Genomic DNA, 16,875 nt, shown 5'->3' on the forward strand with positions numbered 1-16,875 from the left:
ACACACGTACCTAAAAATAAAGCTCTAACATAATACATCACATTACAGACAAGGCAAACACGTGCATAAAAACTGTTCAAGGACACACAAATAAAACAGCTGGTTAACCCACATAACCTAGACTCCGAGGCAATTACATAAGAAAAGCAGCACAGCATTACAAGCATTACACAATCACCTGTACACCTGAAGATTGCCGGTTAGGCCGAAACACGTAGTGACAATAAAGAGAAAACCACGACAGAATTAACCGACGATGCACATAGACGGCAAAAGTGCGGAACTGAAAAGTCAAACCCACCACTCGTCCTTATCCTGATATTCATGCATCCCAGCCCACACTTTCCACACTATACCTCTTTAGGAACTAGTTTAATATTATCCTTCTACCAACACGGTCTCTTTCCTACAAGTTTTCAGACCAAAATTGTAACATTTTCTTTTCTATTTCTCTGACACGTGCTACATTCCCAACCCTTCTCATCCTACTCGATTTGATCAATCTACTAATATTTGGTAAATAAGAACAAATTATGAAGTCCTCACATGCCACAATCTGCTGTTACTACCTCTCTCTTAAGTCGAAACATTTTCTTCAAGGTCTGCTCTCAAACACACTTCATACACATATTTCCTTCAGTGTTAAAAATAGTGACCACCGGGCTTTAAAAGGTTAAATAATAGTAACCTGTCGAATTTCCGTCTCCTGTTCGCACACGTGACCCTTCAATTGATGCACAATTTACAGCTGTCGAGTTACATTTACCATTTCAATGAATATGCTCTGTATAAACTTCAAAATGTGTGAAATAAAACAGCCTGATAGCCACATGCACCATGAAGATTCGTCTCGAGGGTGGCAGTCGCCAAAATACTTGCTTAAGAACTACGTTCAAACGATAACGACTACTTTTACTAATCGCCATGACTTCTTTGCAATAAATCGCCTTTATTGTTGGTATTAACATTAGGTGCAGTGTCTTCTTTTGTCTAAACTTTGTTTTATCCGAAAACCCCGGGAGCTCGATGTCCTTCTGAAGCCCAAACCCACAGTAATATAATTCATATAAATATTAACAATAATAATAATCTTGCCTTACCAACTTTTTAAGCAACTGTCGGCACTGAAACACTACAATTTATTGCTGCCACCTTCAGGTCCTTTCATAACTAAATTACTTTTTCTTTCGGTTTCCACAGTAAAACCATAATGACAAAATCACACGCTGTGTATATGGGTCGTGCCACTGCTCAGGCGGCTAGTCTCCGGCTTCCCACTTCGGCGGCCCAGGTTCGAGCCTGAGGCAGGTCATGTGGGCTCTGTAGTCGACAAAGTGGCGCTGCGGCAGGTTTCCGCCTAGTACTTCGGTTTCCCCTGCCAATTCTCATTCCACCGATTGCTCCACACTCATATCACCATCTACCATCCGGGGCTGGTAAAATGGGCCAGTTAGTGGCCGACGTACTAAGTGAACTCAGGCTCACCCCCCTCCCCAAAATAACTAAGCTACTTATATAAAAATTACAGTACTCACCTTGCAAAGAACGCCGCTGCAGCAGACGACTGAGCCAGAGTACCCGGAACTCCGCTGACAGAATAGGCGTACTTTGATTCAGAGTAGTAATTACTCTCCGGAGTTGCAGACGTAACACTGGGACCAAGAAGTAAGGTCGGTGAAGAAGTTCCAGTAGAATGGCTATCAAGACCACCACCGTACAGAAAGTCAACAACAGAATGTCCGCTGTAATGTGATCGTGCAGACGGCGCCGGCTGGTGTCTCACATAACCACTTTGTTCTGAACTCGAATTCACTATCCCATTCGGTAAATGGGGCTTCTGAAACTGAAACGACTTTAACGTAACCGAATTTGTTGAACCTTTCGATATCTTAGTTGGCGGTAACGCAGATGGTGTCCCGCCATTAGCAGTAATCGTCGCATTACCAACTAAACTTTTAGCTGTTAACTTTTGTTGCGGCTTATACGCAGTTGTCAGCACTGTTGAATATTGTTTTCCGTTATATATCACTGCCGTCTGATGTGAAATCCTCGACGAATCCATTACTGCCCCATTTGATGCCACGTGATTCTTCAAGTGTTTATTATAACCATGTTTGTCAATCGGTAACTCGTCACTTCCGTTCATCTCCGTCGTATCAATGTTACTTGCAGTGCTTGTCACTGCACCGTGACGATTCTGATGATGTCTTATCAGTACGCTGCTACCATCTGTGGCGCTCGTGTTTGTGTTTATGTCGTCACAACCACTCCGTACGCCTGACCGCGAACCACTAGCTCGGCCATATCCACTTGCTTGAGCCTCGCGAGAGAGACAGGCATGCTGATGCCCTTTACTATGAGACGACGACAGTAGCGCTGTAGTAGTAGTGGTGGGAGATCGATGCAACTCCTCATATTTCCCTACCGCGTCTGCTTCTTCTGTTTCGCGTTTGCAAAGGTAACTTACTGCGGTGTTATTGGCTGCACTGTTCATTAACGCAGCAGGCAGTGATGCATGGGATGTGTGTGTTGGATGTTCATGCGAAGATCGGTGACTCTTTGGGTGTTGATTTTTGTTGTGATGATTACTGGGAAGCAGTTTGTGGTGGTGATGATATTGGCTGTGTGAGGTCCGTGGCTTGTAGACGTAGTCCGCTGATGTTATCGCTTCAAGGTCGAGCTGAAAAATAAAATTACTGTTATTTTCGACGTACTTCTATACATCGAAGTTAATAGGAACGGGGCGCAAATGGTTTTGCGTTGCTCCAAATCATTAGAAAAACTCGGGGTAGTAACCAACATGTGTTAAAAACAAATTATTAAAATGCAAGTTCGAACATGTATCGTTGTTGGGAACGATACCTATGACGTCTTAAGGCACTGGAAATTGGTTTCTCAAAATGCGACGCTCGGTAACTACGGCGTCATTCCCTGCCATAGGAGTGAGACTGGCGCCATCAAGTAGAACGAATGTTGGCTATTACTCGTTGTTCTATGTGACGGCCTGACTATAGCGCTTATGAAGTGCAAAGGTTAGACATGAGGCTTATGCAAAGTAGCTGTTACATGAACAAAAGAGACTGAAATTAAATTTAATCAGAACTGTGTAACGTAGACTGAAAACACGAAGATCCATCTAAATTTCCTGTAATGAAACATGTGAGCCGAAAGAAAGACACCAACTTCTCCACTATACAAACATTTCATGACGAAGCACACCATAAAAACCTGTACACAGTATTAATCAAGGGTAAACGTAGTCGTCAGGATACGGAATGGCGCAGTCGTTATAGCGACTGGCTACGGGATGGACTACCGAGGGGTCGGAGTTCTAGGCTCGTTAGGGTCATGAAGTTTCTCAACGTCGTCCAGACCGGCTCTGTGGGCCACCCAACCTCCTATTCAATGGGTACCGGGCGCTCTTTCCCCGGGAGCGTGAAGCTGACTACTCACTTCTAACTAGAAGAAAATGTGGATCTATACATCCACTCCCCCATACACCTTCATGGCGTAGTGCTTAACTAATTATTCACTACGCCATGAAGACATGGGACAGTGAGCCAGATCTACGTACTCTTAACCTGGACACCATTTGGTGAGTGGTCAGCGCCCGGTACCCATTGGATAGGAGGCTGGGTGGACCCCAGGGTCGGTCTGGAGAAAATTCTTGGGCGTACCGGGCTCGAAGTCCGACCCCTCCGTCGTCCATCCCGTAGCCAGCCGCTATACCGACTGAGCTCTTTCGTTGAAGATCATTTGGAATATCTTTCTCCCATTTACGATCAGATCTTTCAACTATTCTCTTCCCTTCAGGTATTTCAATTAAAATGGTGTTTCTTTTTCAGTTTCTCCATCCATAATCTTCAGTTCCACGCAAGATTCAAAGATATAACGTAAAAACAGAATCCTTTCAACTGGAATTAAGCGATCTCAGGTCAATTCTTCAAGATTAGTTAATGGAAACTTAAATGCTTTTAGGAAAATACAGAAAGTGGTAGCAATCCATTTCGTAGAAACTCCTGTGACATTTCACCACAATTCGAAGTGACCATTGGATTTTCCCTCTGAGTGGACTGATCTCCCACAATTCTCGAGTGATGGATGTCTAGACACTAATGGCTCTCCACTGAGCTCCAAGCTTATGGATAGGCTGCCAGGCACAAAGGAATCCACCCGCAACTGTAGCAGGAGCCAGGATGTAGCCTCTGGAAAAAGGAAGTCTGGCCAACAATCCATACGCAGTCCCAAAACTGCCGATAAGAAAGAGAGATTACGTACTGTTTCTAATACCGGTATTTACTGTTCAAGTGACAAAGTTGGTACAGTTTACCTAGTGTAATACATTTTCGAAAATTCCACCGTCAACATCAATGCACTTTGCAACTCGTGTGAGGACATTGCATGTTGCTCGTCTGTACAGTGTGCAGTGAACTGTATATTGAAATAGCTCTGTCTCGGTGCAACTCGTGTGAGGACATGGCGTGCTGCTCGTCTGTACAGTGTACAGTGCACTGCACAGTGAAATAGCTCTATCTCGGTGCAACTCGTGTGAGGACATGGCGTGCTGCTCGTCTGTACAGTGTACAGTGTACTGTACAGTGAAATAGCTCTATCTCGGTGCAACTCGTGTGAGGACATGGCGTGCTGCTCGTCTGTACAGTGTACAGTGCACTGCACAGTGAAATAGCTCTATCTCGGAAACCGTTCGGAATAGGACACGCGTACACATACACATTTTTGCTTAGATTGGCCGATACTATGACCTCCCAGAATATTGACCTTTCCTCCTGGGGCACCCTTTATATAATCCGGATCCTGTCAGCAGCATGAAATAAAACACTAAAAGAGAGGAAGACTGAGGCATTTAAGTTTCAGAAGCTATGAAAGCTTCATCATAAACAAACCAAAAGAAATCTCAATGGCTAACAAACACAAACGATCTTTAGATGCACACAAACTTAGCTGGAATGCTGGATCCTCCATTCATTCTCTGAGAATGCCAACAAAATGGCATTTCTACCTTCTGCCATCTTCCTACATGAATCCGAGTACAGTAAAGAAGCTCTAAATGTAGAGGTGGCCACTTTAAGCTTCAGTAACTACGGGAGGTAACGAGTTACGGGTCACAAAATGTTATTTACAGCGATGCCGCTGTAAACTTCAGTTTTCTAGGGACAAACATGGCATTACACACACACAGGAGATTGAATTTGGGTAATGCTTGCTACCATTCAGTCCAGAACCTTTTGTCTTCTCGTCTGTTGTCTAAATCGTAAAAATTAGAATATAAAAAACTACAATTTTGTCTGTGGTTCCGTATGAGTGTGAAACTTGGTCTCTGACATTAAGGGAGAAACACAAACTGCGTGTGTTTGAGAACAGGGTGCTGAGAAGAAAATCTGGACCGAAGATGGATGAAGTGACAGAAGACTGGAGACAACTCATAATGAGGAGTTTCATAAATTGTACTCCTCGCCAGGTACAACTAGAATGATCAAGTCAAGGAGGATAAGGTAGGGAGGGCATGTAGCAAGAATGGAGTGAATAGGAAAGAATATAGGATATTGGTGGGAAAGGCAGGAGGAAAGAGACCACTGTGAAATCCAAGACGTAGGTAGGTGGACAATATTAAAATGGACCTTAGTGAAATAAAATGGGTTTGAATGGACTGGATTGATCTGACTGAGAACAGAGACCAGTGAAGAGATCTTGTGAATACAGTAATGAACTTTCGGGTTCCATAATATGCTGGGGGGTACTTGAGTAGCTGCACAACTGGCGGCTTCTCAAGAAGGGCTCAGCTCCATAAAGCTAAATTAGATATATGCGTGTATCCACACACATACCACCCGCTTTGCCAGACTAAAACTCTGCATTCTGCCCACAGAGTGTATCTGTGTGTTCCGTGTGGTTCTCACAATAAACAGCGACTGTTTCCCTAAACAGCATTAACCGGTTGGGCTCTGTAGCGGAGACGTAATGTTTCCTGTGAGGTACGAACTGATTAAACTAAAACTGTGCATTACCTGACGTCATGGAATGGTTTCAACTTTGTCAGCATGGGCTCTTATGAATACCATTTCGCACAGGTGCAGAATAACGCCGTTTTCTTGCCAGTTAATACGGGCAACACTCCCCACTCAATTAATATGATTTACCTACAATGCAGTTAGTTACCTGTTGTAATTTGACCCAAACTAAAGCAAATTCTTATAACCACAGAGAAACTAAAATCTTGTTTGTAACAATTAGTTTCATTAAGGGCCGAGTAATGATGTTCCCTGGACTAAATTAATTTTAATTAATGAAATGGCTTACCTAGACAGCATAAAACGAGGCATTTGTAATCCGTTCTTCCTGTCTGAAGGTTATCCTGTTATCTGTTTGTCAGGAAAAATAATTTGTTCATTACAGCGAGATAACTGAATTAAGGTACTCGATGTGTAACATGAAATGGGAGGTCTACCGCAAAGCCACAGTGGGAGATACAACTAGCGACATCTGTTAGCGGTTCTCCGACGTAACGGAATTTCCTGTTGCAGGCGATGAACAGCACCAACATCAAATTCATGTCACACTGCAATATAACGTATCTGTACTATTAAAATTAATGAATGCACGCTTACTGTCTTTTTAAAGTGACACCGTTTAGCCCGGTAAAAGATCGTTATATCGGAATGGTATACTGCCTGCATATTCAGGGTCGATGAGTAATCCAAGCAAGGAACCCATAAGAATCTACTTGCTGCCCACGTTTTGCGGGAAGAAAGTTCGTTGTTTCGAAACGCCGGTGAAAATTCTCCCGGGCTACACGGCGTCACATTCCAGGTGACAGTACTGTTCATTGTTACCGTGGTAGAAACCTCAAATCCATCAACGGTATACAATATGTCAGTCAATTTGAATGCCCCACAGATGTAGAAAAGATCTGTGCCAGTGTTGCCAATCGAACCGTGATTACCCCATCGTCCAACCCATTTTCCTGCCATTATATCAACTGAATAATTCCGGCTCCTCGTTAGATAAGGCGCATAAATATAAATGGATCCACCAGAGACTGAAATTATACCCGCATCCACTTTGGAAATTAAAATGATGATGCAACCTCAAAGATGTGTACCGAGTCATGTTACCACCATTTCCGCCAAATAGCGTCATGAAAAATCAGAGGTTTCGGCCGCAATTTCGGCACATAATTGTTATGATCTCGGTCACAAAGAGCTATGAATTTCGCTCTTCTCTTTCATTACGGCGCATGAAGTAAGGGTCGAGAGGTGCCGTAAACATCCATCCACACCTTCAGTCGCGGCAAAGTACTTCAGACGTCATACTATCGACAGCATCTAAAATTATATATCAATTATCTCATAAAACGGTAATTTTGTGGGGGGTTCCTGTTAGATGGCGAGAAAATAATAACCACGAAACTTCACTGCATATAGGGACGACCAAGAAGTGACTTCAGAAAACCATTGGTAATTCTGTGCGATATTTTTGCCGTAAATTTTGTTTGTAAAACTTGAAGGGAAGAAATCGCTTTAGAAACGTAGCTGCAAATGAGAACAGAATATTTTCTTTTTGTGTATTATTTCTGTGGTCATCTTTTGGTCTAGTGACCAGAGTTCCTGGCTACAGATCAATAGGTCCGGGCTCGATTCCCGGCGCTAACAGATTTTCTAAGAAGTAGTGGATCTGGAACTGGGTCCACTTAGCCTCGTGAGGATACTGTTGGGCTGATTCGATGTAACGGACAGCCCTTCCAGCTTTACGAGTTCATGGCTTCGTGCCCATTTAGGGACAGGGTCAACCTTATGTTAACTTCGGACCCAAGAGACAGATGAGGTAACAGGACGAAGACGATGACTGCGCAGTGATAACCTAAACACGAAGTTTCACCCTTCACCAAACATAAGGGAGACCAAATTAGGGAGTAAGAAATGGGCAGGACGTGCAATATGTGGACCCATAAATTGTCCGGAAGTGACTTCAACAAAAATAATCAGAGCCCCGCCCGAGATTCAAACCCGGCACCTCTCAAATACATCACCAAAAGTGGTATCGCTTGAATCGATCTGGTTGGTAACGTCCTTGCACCTTATTCCATGTGACTACATAACATAGTCACGTGCATGAGTGACTTTAGACGGGGTTTAGATTAGTGATTAGATTTGATGAACGATTATTCACTCACAAATCATAACTACAAGTAACTGTAGCGCCATCACTAATCTCCACAAATTTACAAATCACTAGAGCACACGCTAAATATTTTTCTAGCCTGCACTGTCTTCATTAGACATTTCCTGGTAACGGCTTCCAACAGTGGAAATTCTTAAGCTCCCGCGTTCATGCCATCGCCGGCTGGCCACAGTCTCATAAGTGAATCAAGCTCAAAGTCAAAGTGTCTTTACGACTTGCGGTTTACCGCCAATCAGTTCGTGTTCGCGAAACGTCCCATAATATTCACGACCAGAATTTTTTTAACTGAACATTGCCATTTGCAGTCCGTATGTAACATCCTCTCTGACGAGAGATGGCTCTATCGTTTTACTGCTGCTGGCCTTCGCCAACGCAGTCATTCTCGGGTTCGAATCCCGCGGGACTCATGTCCACACTTTACTGTCTCGCATTCTAGACTACTCCAACCTGGAAAACCAGTTCCCTGTATTTATATCCCCCAGGAACACGGTGACCCAGTTATACCCTCAGACATTGCGTTCACTATTAATCGCCTCATACGAATCGCAGTGCTACGGTAGAAGTATTCGAACCCACTTCCACACGGGACACTGAACCAAGATCTAAACTTTATCCCACTTATAACCCGTCGGCACGGACCAATAGAAAACACAACTGTTGCGTGCATTTTGCTGGCGTTACCTAGCAACGGCCGCTGTTTACACAGTCACCGCTTAACAACGGGTCTATACGCCACAATGTTATTATCTTGAAGTAACAAAAGAAACAAAAGCTTGTATTTTGGTGTCACTGTTCATTGTGAATCAGCACTGTAGGTACCACTGCTATAAAACATATAACGTTACAACTCTTTCCGTTTTGATATGAACATTTATTAATCTGGCAAAACGTGTCTCTGCCGATAATTTCACCCTTATAGTTTTATAATTGTATGAAATGTTTTGCGGGTAGATAATGTTCAGTGGGCAACAACAAAAAATGGCAGACCATTGTGTGTATGGGATATACAGGCAGTGCGCGCTATTATTTGGTAAATACAGACGGAAGCAGAGTGGATGTCAATAATCTCTCAATAAACCGGGAACGTGATTTGATTTCGAAAGCAATTATCCGGACCTACAAACTCGATTACCACCATTTTAATCATATTCCTTCCAGGGAGGTTCAACTCGGTTACCGCATAATCACATTACTTCATAACATTAAGGCCACGCAAGCTGCGCGCTGTCTCACCCAAATGCTGCTTCAGCATTCCTCAAAACGGGCGTCACCATTGCCAATTTACTCTTAACACTAAACAAGACACGAACGCTTGCTGCATCCAACTGTTGAGCAAACAAACTGCTGAAGCCATTTACCGGCTCGGGGCCCACCAGGCCGCCTTATCCGGGGTACCGGGGGCTCTTCCCCCCCGGGTTAAAGCGGCAGGGGCATGAAGCTGGCCAATCACCTCGAAACACTGCCGTGGTCAATAATAATTTAACAATTACGTCTTGTAGTATACTTGTTACTTGCCATTAAAAACATCTCAAAAACAAACTCCGTGGTTTTAGTCCGCAAGCGAACCATACAGACCAAGCGACCGCCGCTTGTCGGCCAAGTTAGTGCCAACTTTATCAGATAAGGGTGTCACGTGGTCAACGCAACAAATCTCCACGGCCGTTAATTTAGGTTTTATAGACCGGAACCGCTATTTCCTTGAAATATCTACTCAATTATCCTCACGAGGCTGAGTGGACCCCGTTTCAGACCCACTAATTCTCAGAAAATCTGGTACCGCAAGAAATCGAACCCGGACCTCTGGAGCTGCAGTCAAGAACTCTGACCACTAGACCACAGAAGCGGTCCTGAGAAACATCTGGCCAAGTCTTATAAATCGAGTTGTGATACTCATCCTGTTCCCAGCTGACAGCATTGAGGACAAACGAGAGAAGACGAATATCCGATCAGAGGGCGTAAAAACGAGCAGACACACATCACACTCGCTTCCTGGGTGATGATTACAAGCTTCGAGGCAAGTGAAATCCTGCCAGCTGCCTGATCATTTTCTATTCGTACCACCCCTCCGGCTCGCTCCAACCCCTTACATTTCTCTTTCATTTGCCCGACCACCGGTTTCATGGAGAGTTCGGTTCGTTTCGTTTAGGTTTTGGAATCGTCATCAAAAGCTGCGACCCATTCACTGCTGTATCCGTTACGTCACGAGAACAGACTCGTGGGCAGCTCCGGCACAGACCGCCGGAAGTCCACTACAGAGTGTGACAGTTAATTTGTCTCTATCCTAACATGTAGATATGCAGATTAAAACAATTAAATTAATTACTTCTATCTGGCATAAGGAAAAATTGCCTGAACAGTGGAAGAAGTCTATTATTAAGAAAGCAGTCTTCTGGGATTTGGCACCGTGTATATGTAGTGTTAACCGACATTTCGGAGGAACGTATCGCCTCCATCTTCAGGGTAGAAGGAAAAAATATAAGAAATCCGTAAGCGAAGATGTCTTATATTTGTTTTGTGTGTAGGTAGCGGCCTTGCGACGGGCTGACCCCCCACCCAAGGAATCCTAGCGTATGTGTGAGAAAAGGTTACGAAACTGAAGAGGATACCGGGGTACAAGAAAGGGCTGTAGTGCCATTAATGAATGAAGAGGTAGGTCAGTCAGTGTAGCGACGCTCTACGGGCTGGATGGCCGGGGTTCGTTTCCCGACAGGAGCAAGAAATTTCTCTCTACTCCACAGCGTCCAGACCGACTCTGGTACCCACCCAGACTCCTATCCACTGGGTACGGCAGGTTCTTTCCCTGAGGTTAAAGCGGTTGGGGCATAAGGCTGAGCACTCAGCTCCATCTAGTAGCGACGTCAAGAAAATGTGGAGCTATACCTTTACTCCCCCTACGTCTTTATGGCATAATGTTTAATTAATTACGCATAAGAACAAATTTAAAGTTAGAAGGTAAATTTCCCTCAGGCTGTTGACAGGAGCCCGCCACTGGTGCACATCTATCTATCTATCTATGGCTTTACAGCCCTATTTGTGGGACCTTGGCCGCTTTCCAGTATCTTGAAATTTTGCACATTCGGTAGGACTCCTTGGACGGGGGATCAGCCCGTCGCGAGGCACATACAGGACAACAGAGACATCTATGCCTTGAGTGGAATTTGAACCCACGATCCCAGTGTTTGAGCGGGCGAAGACATTTATGCCCTGGACCGAGCGGCCACTGGTGCGTATACAGAGGCAAACTAATCAAATATGTACTCCCACTTCCTGTTTCTATTCCGAAATTTGAGACATGTCAAAACAAGACAAGATTTTCAATTAATATACATGACTACGTTATTATTTGGCAGTTTTCTACAAGTGCTTTATTTTCATGACATTTCTACGTATTATCTCCTGTCACTATGGGAGTGATACACTTATTGGAAAGGCAGCCTTGGCGACATTGTGTGCACGCGAAAACGGACACAAAGAAGATGGCTACATAAAAGGAGCGGCGAGGAATGATGTGTTGTTGTTACTGCGGAGCACTCTCCCCCCCCCCNTTATTCCACCCCTCCGCCCTCACCGCTGAAGTCAGTAATAACAAACCGACCGCGCGATTTCCCTGTTCTTACGTCATCAGCACCTCCATGATGAAAGAAAAACAACCGTTTGCTTTCCGTTTATACCGCATCTTGTCATAGAATTCAACGCCATGGAATGGGCACACCCCGCACACCTTTATGTTTAGCTGGAGACGCCGATAAGCGCATTGTTACTCAAGTCGCGCCCTACCTTTCATAAATCCCGGAAGTTGTATTTAGTCCCGGTTTAACGACTGCATAAGCAAATGCTTCTGCACGAGGGTCAATTTAACAAGCTAAAAACGCGGTGCAGTCCAATTCAATTCATTTTACTTAGGTGCTAACTTAACAGCCCAAAGGCCAATTATAGAGTGAGCACGAGTAAAAAAAAAACAAACAAAACACACAAAATAAAAAATATGACAATTTATACCATAATAATAACAATAATGTCATGTGCATGAGTGACTATAGACGGGGTTTGGATTGGTGACTCGATTTACTGACCACATTACCGCACGACTCGCAACTACACGTAATTACAGCGGCACCGCTAATCCCCACACTTTAAAATTACTGCCGGAAACACTGAGTCTTCATCATGACTCAGACCGGTGTGCGGCGGTTTTCGTAATCTCATTCGTTTCAACTGTGCTCCTTTCTTTGCGTCATTTCGCAAACATCGTGTCTTGATTGTTACATGTCTTGACGCAGGCCGGTGTGCGGTCTGCTTAATCCTGAATTGTCTGAAGGAGAGAGAGAATCTTACTGAACGCGACAGAAGCAGCAGCGCTTTTGATGCAAGCAAACAAATGCTGTACATTCCGTCTAATTTGAAATGTGCGATTTTCGTGAACAACTTTCCTTTATTGCACCATACAACATAGCGATTTATCACAACAGAAACTCAACAGATGTTAAAATAAGTGCATTTTCTTCATCACTTGGAACTCAGATGGCATTTACCTCACGTCGAACACACACGCGAAACTAAAAAATCATAATATACATTCTCCCCAGTTGCACTGGCTGTGTTGTTTATTTTACTTACTTACTTACTTACTTACTTACTCAAGGAGCTGAGCCCTTCTGGAGGAGCCGCCAATTCTGCAGCTACTCAAGAATTTCCCAGCATTTTATGGAATCCGAAGGTTCATTGCCGTGTTCACAAGAGCCCTCCACTGGTCCCTATCCTGAGCCAGATGTAGTCTATCCATACCATCCCATCCTGTCTCTCTAAGATCCATTCTAAAATTGTCCACCCACCTACGCCTTGGTCCTCCCTGTGGTCTCTTTCCTTCTGGCTTTCCCACCAATATCCTATATGCATTCCTCGTCTCCATCATTCGTGCTACGTGACCTGCCCACCTCACCCTCCTTGACTTGATCATTCTAATTATATCTGGAGAAGAGTACAAGTTATGAAGCTCATCATTACGCAGTTTTCTCCAACCTCCTGTCACTTCATCCCTCTTCGGTCCAAATATTCTCCTCAACACCCTGTTCTCAAACACCCTCAGTCTATGTTCTTCCCTTAATGTCAGAGACCGAGTTTCACGTCCACACAGAACAACAGGCAGAATTATAGTCCTGTGTATTCTGATTTTTATGCTTTTGGACAACAGACGTAAAGACAAAAGGTTCTGGACTGAATGGTAGGAAGCATTGTTTATTTTACTAAGAGTTAATATTCAAGTGGGGTAAAAGGTAAAGTTATCCTTAGGTACGCAGCACACCGGCATGCGTCAAGACATGTAACAGTCAAGACACGATGTCTGTGACATGACGCAAAGAAAGGAGGGCAGTTGAAACGAATGAGATTATGAAAACCGCCGCAAACCGGTCTGAGTCATGATGCTGACGAATCACGAATGAAGCAAGACTGCCTCTCTTGTCTCATGTCTTGGACGCAGTTGGTGTGCGGCCGCCCTTACACTTCATTAAGCATCACACCACAAAGGCATATGGAGGAGCAGAGGTATAGCTCCACCATTCTTAATATTCACCTATCCTTGGCTATTAAAACAGAGACTCTGAAGTGTTTTAACGGTAATGTCGTCTCTCTGCAACCATTCTATTTAATTTTGGGTGCACTCCCGCAAAAAAAGAAAAATTAGAATAGTTGTCTGACATCTAGCTACAATTGTCAGCACAGCAACAATGAAACATGAATACTGGGTCAAAAATGAATAGCTTCTCCTGTACAACTGTCAGCACAACAACAATGAAACGTGAATACTGGGTCCAAAATGAATAGCTTCTCCTGTACAATTGTCAGCACAGCAACAATGAAACACGAATGCTGGGTCAAAAATGAATAGCTTCTCCTATACAATTGTTAGCACAACAATGAAACATGAATACTGGGTCAAAAATGAATAGCTTCTCCTGTACAATTGTCAGCACAACAACAATGAAACATCAATACTGGGTCCAAAATGAATAGCTTCTCCTGTACAATTGTCAGCACAACAACAATGAAACATCAATACTGGGTCCAAAATGAATAGCTTCTCCTGTACAATTGTCAGCACAACAATGAAACGTCAATACTGGCTCCTAGACTCTTGCAAGTCAGAAGATGGAAGTGTTGACAGGTCAGACACGTAAAACATACCCTTTAAACCAATACCACGACAACGTGTGACCCCTCCACGCCAGCTAACATCCCGACCAATTCTAGCTCACTTCAAGCTGGGATTCCGACAGCCGGAAGAGATCGAATTCGTACACAGGAAATGACGAGGAACTGTTGACGCAGGTGTTCCCGCCCACCTGATTTTGTTGCAACAATGTGAACACCTGCCGTCATATCTCCTTCAACATTGCTTTAAAATATCTTGGATATATAACGACTAAGCTCGGGGCACGCGGTAGCGTAGTTGGTTGAGGCACTATGCTACAAGTGGGGTCGAGTCCCGATGAGGTGGATCTTTTCAGTTTACCTAATCCTTCGAGCCGCACTATGGCCCTGGGGTCGACTCAGCCTCTAACAGAAATGAGTACCATGAATATTCTTGGGGGTAAAGGGCGGACGGAGCGTAAGGCCGACCTCACCACCATCTGTGAGCTGATTGTCTAGATGTGGGAGCCTCAACCTATCACAATCCTATGGGTCTTCACGGCCTGTTACAGGGATAACTTTACCTTTTATTACCTTTATAACAACTGAGCTCTAGGCCGGACGACCGAGGTTCGGTTCCCGGCAGGACAAGAGATCTTTTCTGTTCTCCATTGTGTCCAGATGAGCTCTTGGATCCATCCAGCCTCCTATCCAATGGGTATCGAGGCTCCTTCCCAGGGGTGTAAAGCGGCCGAGGCGTGAAGCTGATAACTCACCTCTTAACTAATGCCGAGGACAAGAATGGTGGAGTTATACCTCCAATCCCACATACATCTTGATGACGTGGAGATTAACTAATTAAATACAGGGACAACTTTACCTTCACAATTCCTTCATTTGGCTAGAGGAACGCAACACACCCACGCAAACCTCAATCAAGAAAGTTGGTTTCCCAATCGAGATATGAACCGGGGTCATCCAAACACGATACAGGAATGCGCACCTCTTAAAGAAGATTAATATGTAAACCATCTGTTTCAAGTTCCTGTATTTATCAGTTGTTCCTCGCGTTCACTAGCTACAGTCACATCGGGACCGGCAACTCTACCTCTCTCTGTCGTGCCCCCTGTCGGGATGTCTTGTATAATATTTCACGCGCTGGGCGGCACCTCGACTCCGTAAAGCGAAGGCATTACCTCTGCTCCTTTCTGCAATGGATATACATGGGATTTAGACATACTTCAAGCACACGAAGCCAACAGACGTCATTATCTTTAATGGTTAAGCACCAGGCATACTCACACTTGTACATGTTTCACAAGTGCTCTATCAGTGGCGGCTCCTCCGCATTCCATGGAGCCCAAGTCGGTATAGCTTGACGACCGTGGAATCTGGGTTCGATTCTTTATGTAACATGAGCATATTCTCGTCTCTTTGCTTATTTAACATAGAAAACATGTACGCTAACGTACAAAAAATTGACACTACGGATATAATTACTCCGTGGCCTGTAGTCTGCAAGCCAACTACACCGATCGAGCGACCGCCGCTTGTCGGCGAAGTTAGTGCCAACTTTCGCGGATAGACGGTGTCGCATGGTCAGCGCAACGAATTCCCACGGCAATTAATCTCGGTTTTATAGACGGGAGCCGCTATTTTCTTGAAATAGTTCCTCAATTATCCTCATGAGGCTGAGTGGACCCCGTTCCAGGCCCACTATTTCTCAGGAAATCTCGTAGCGCCGGGAACTGAACCCGGGACCTCTGGAACTGTAGCCAGGAACTCTGACCACTAGACCACAGAGGCGGTGGATCACTCGGCTCGTTGGTCGATGAAGACGCAGTAAATTGCGCTTCGACATGTGAACTGCAGGACGCATGAACATCGACGTTTCGAACGCAGAGAAGGACGGAGAAATAAAATACTGAATATAAAATCAAATCCCGGGATCGTGGGCTACATCTCCTAATAAAGTCAGTCCATATGACGAATTCAGTGGTCGGCGGTTGCGTCTACACAAACGAGGGCGTCGGTGTAAAATAGCGGACCGTCGCGAGAGATGACGCGATGTTACACAAACGCCAAAGGGGATGAAACACGGGGGTGAAATCTGCATGCATCGAGGTGATAAATCGGTCTCGAGATTGGACCGAATGGGCGGCGGGAGTGTGAGGGTGAGGTTAGGATCGCAGTGCACAGAGGCTGCCATCTTGCGGCAAAAGGAGAGATTATCCTGATCTTCCGCGGACAGAAACCAGACTCACATAAGAAGAAAAATCCGAGGCTTCCACAGCGACTAAATGCAATGGCGTTCGCTCGAGACATCGAACACAGACACAATCCGACGTTTCGAAGATTCTAAACCAATTATCAGGGCGTGACGTAAGCGAATTTGGCAGGATAGTATTAAAATAGATCGGTTTTTTTATTGCTAGTGGGGTGGGACTAAGTCCCTTGTACTGCGGCCACTTCTGGCCTATTGTACCAGCCCCAGATGATAGGTGAAGGTGATTGTGGGGCAATTGGTGGAATGAACATTGGGAGGGG

General features: G+C 44.6%; 1 protein-coding gene across 1 annotated transcript in view; it reads right to left on the reverse strand.

The window, feature by feature from the left end:
- Window positions 1-1,535: 1,535 nt before the first annotated feature.
- The window catches only part of LOC111872165, a gene marked incomplete at its 3' end in the record, with an annotated part of 196,244 nt that continues 180,904 nt past the window's right edge, over window positions 1,536-16,875 (reverse strand). The window contains exon 4 of the mRNA XM_033754557.1: window positions 1,536-2,680. Within this exon, the coding sequence (XP_033610448.1) occupies window positions 1,536-2,680 (1,145 nt within the window). The remainder of the gene's footprint in view (window positions 2,681-16,875) is intronic.

The sequence above is a fragment of the Cryptotermes secundus genome, unplaced genomic scaffold (assembly GCF_002891405.2).
Source record: "Cryptotermes secundus unplaced genomic scaffold, Csec_1.0 scaffold581, whole genome shotgun sequence".
Lineage (NCBI taxonomy): Eukaryota > Metazoa > Arthropoda > Insecta > Blattodea > Kalotermitidae > Cryptotermes > Cryptotermes secundus.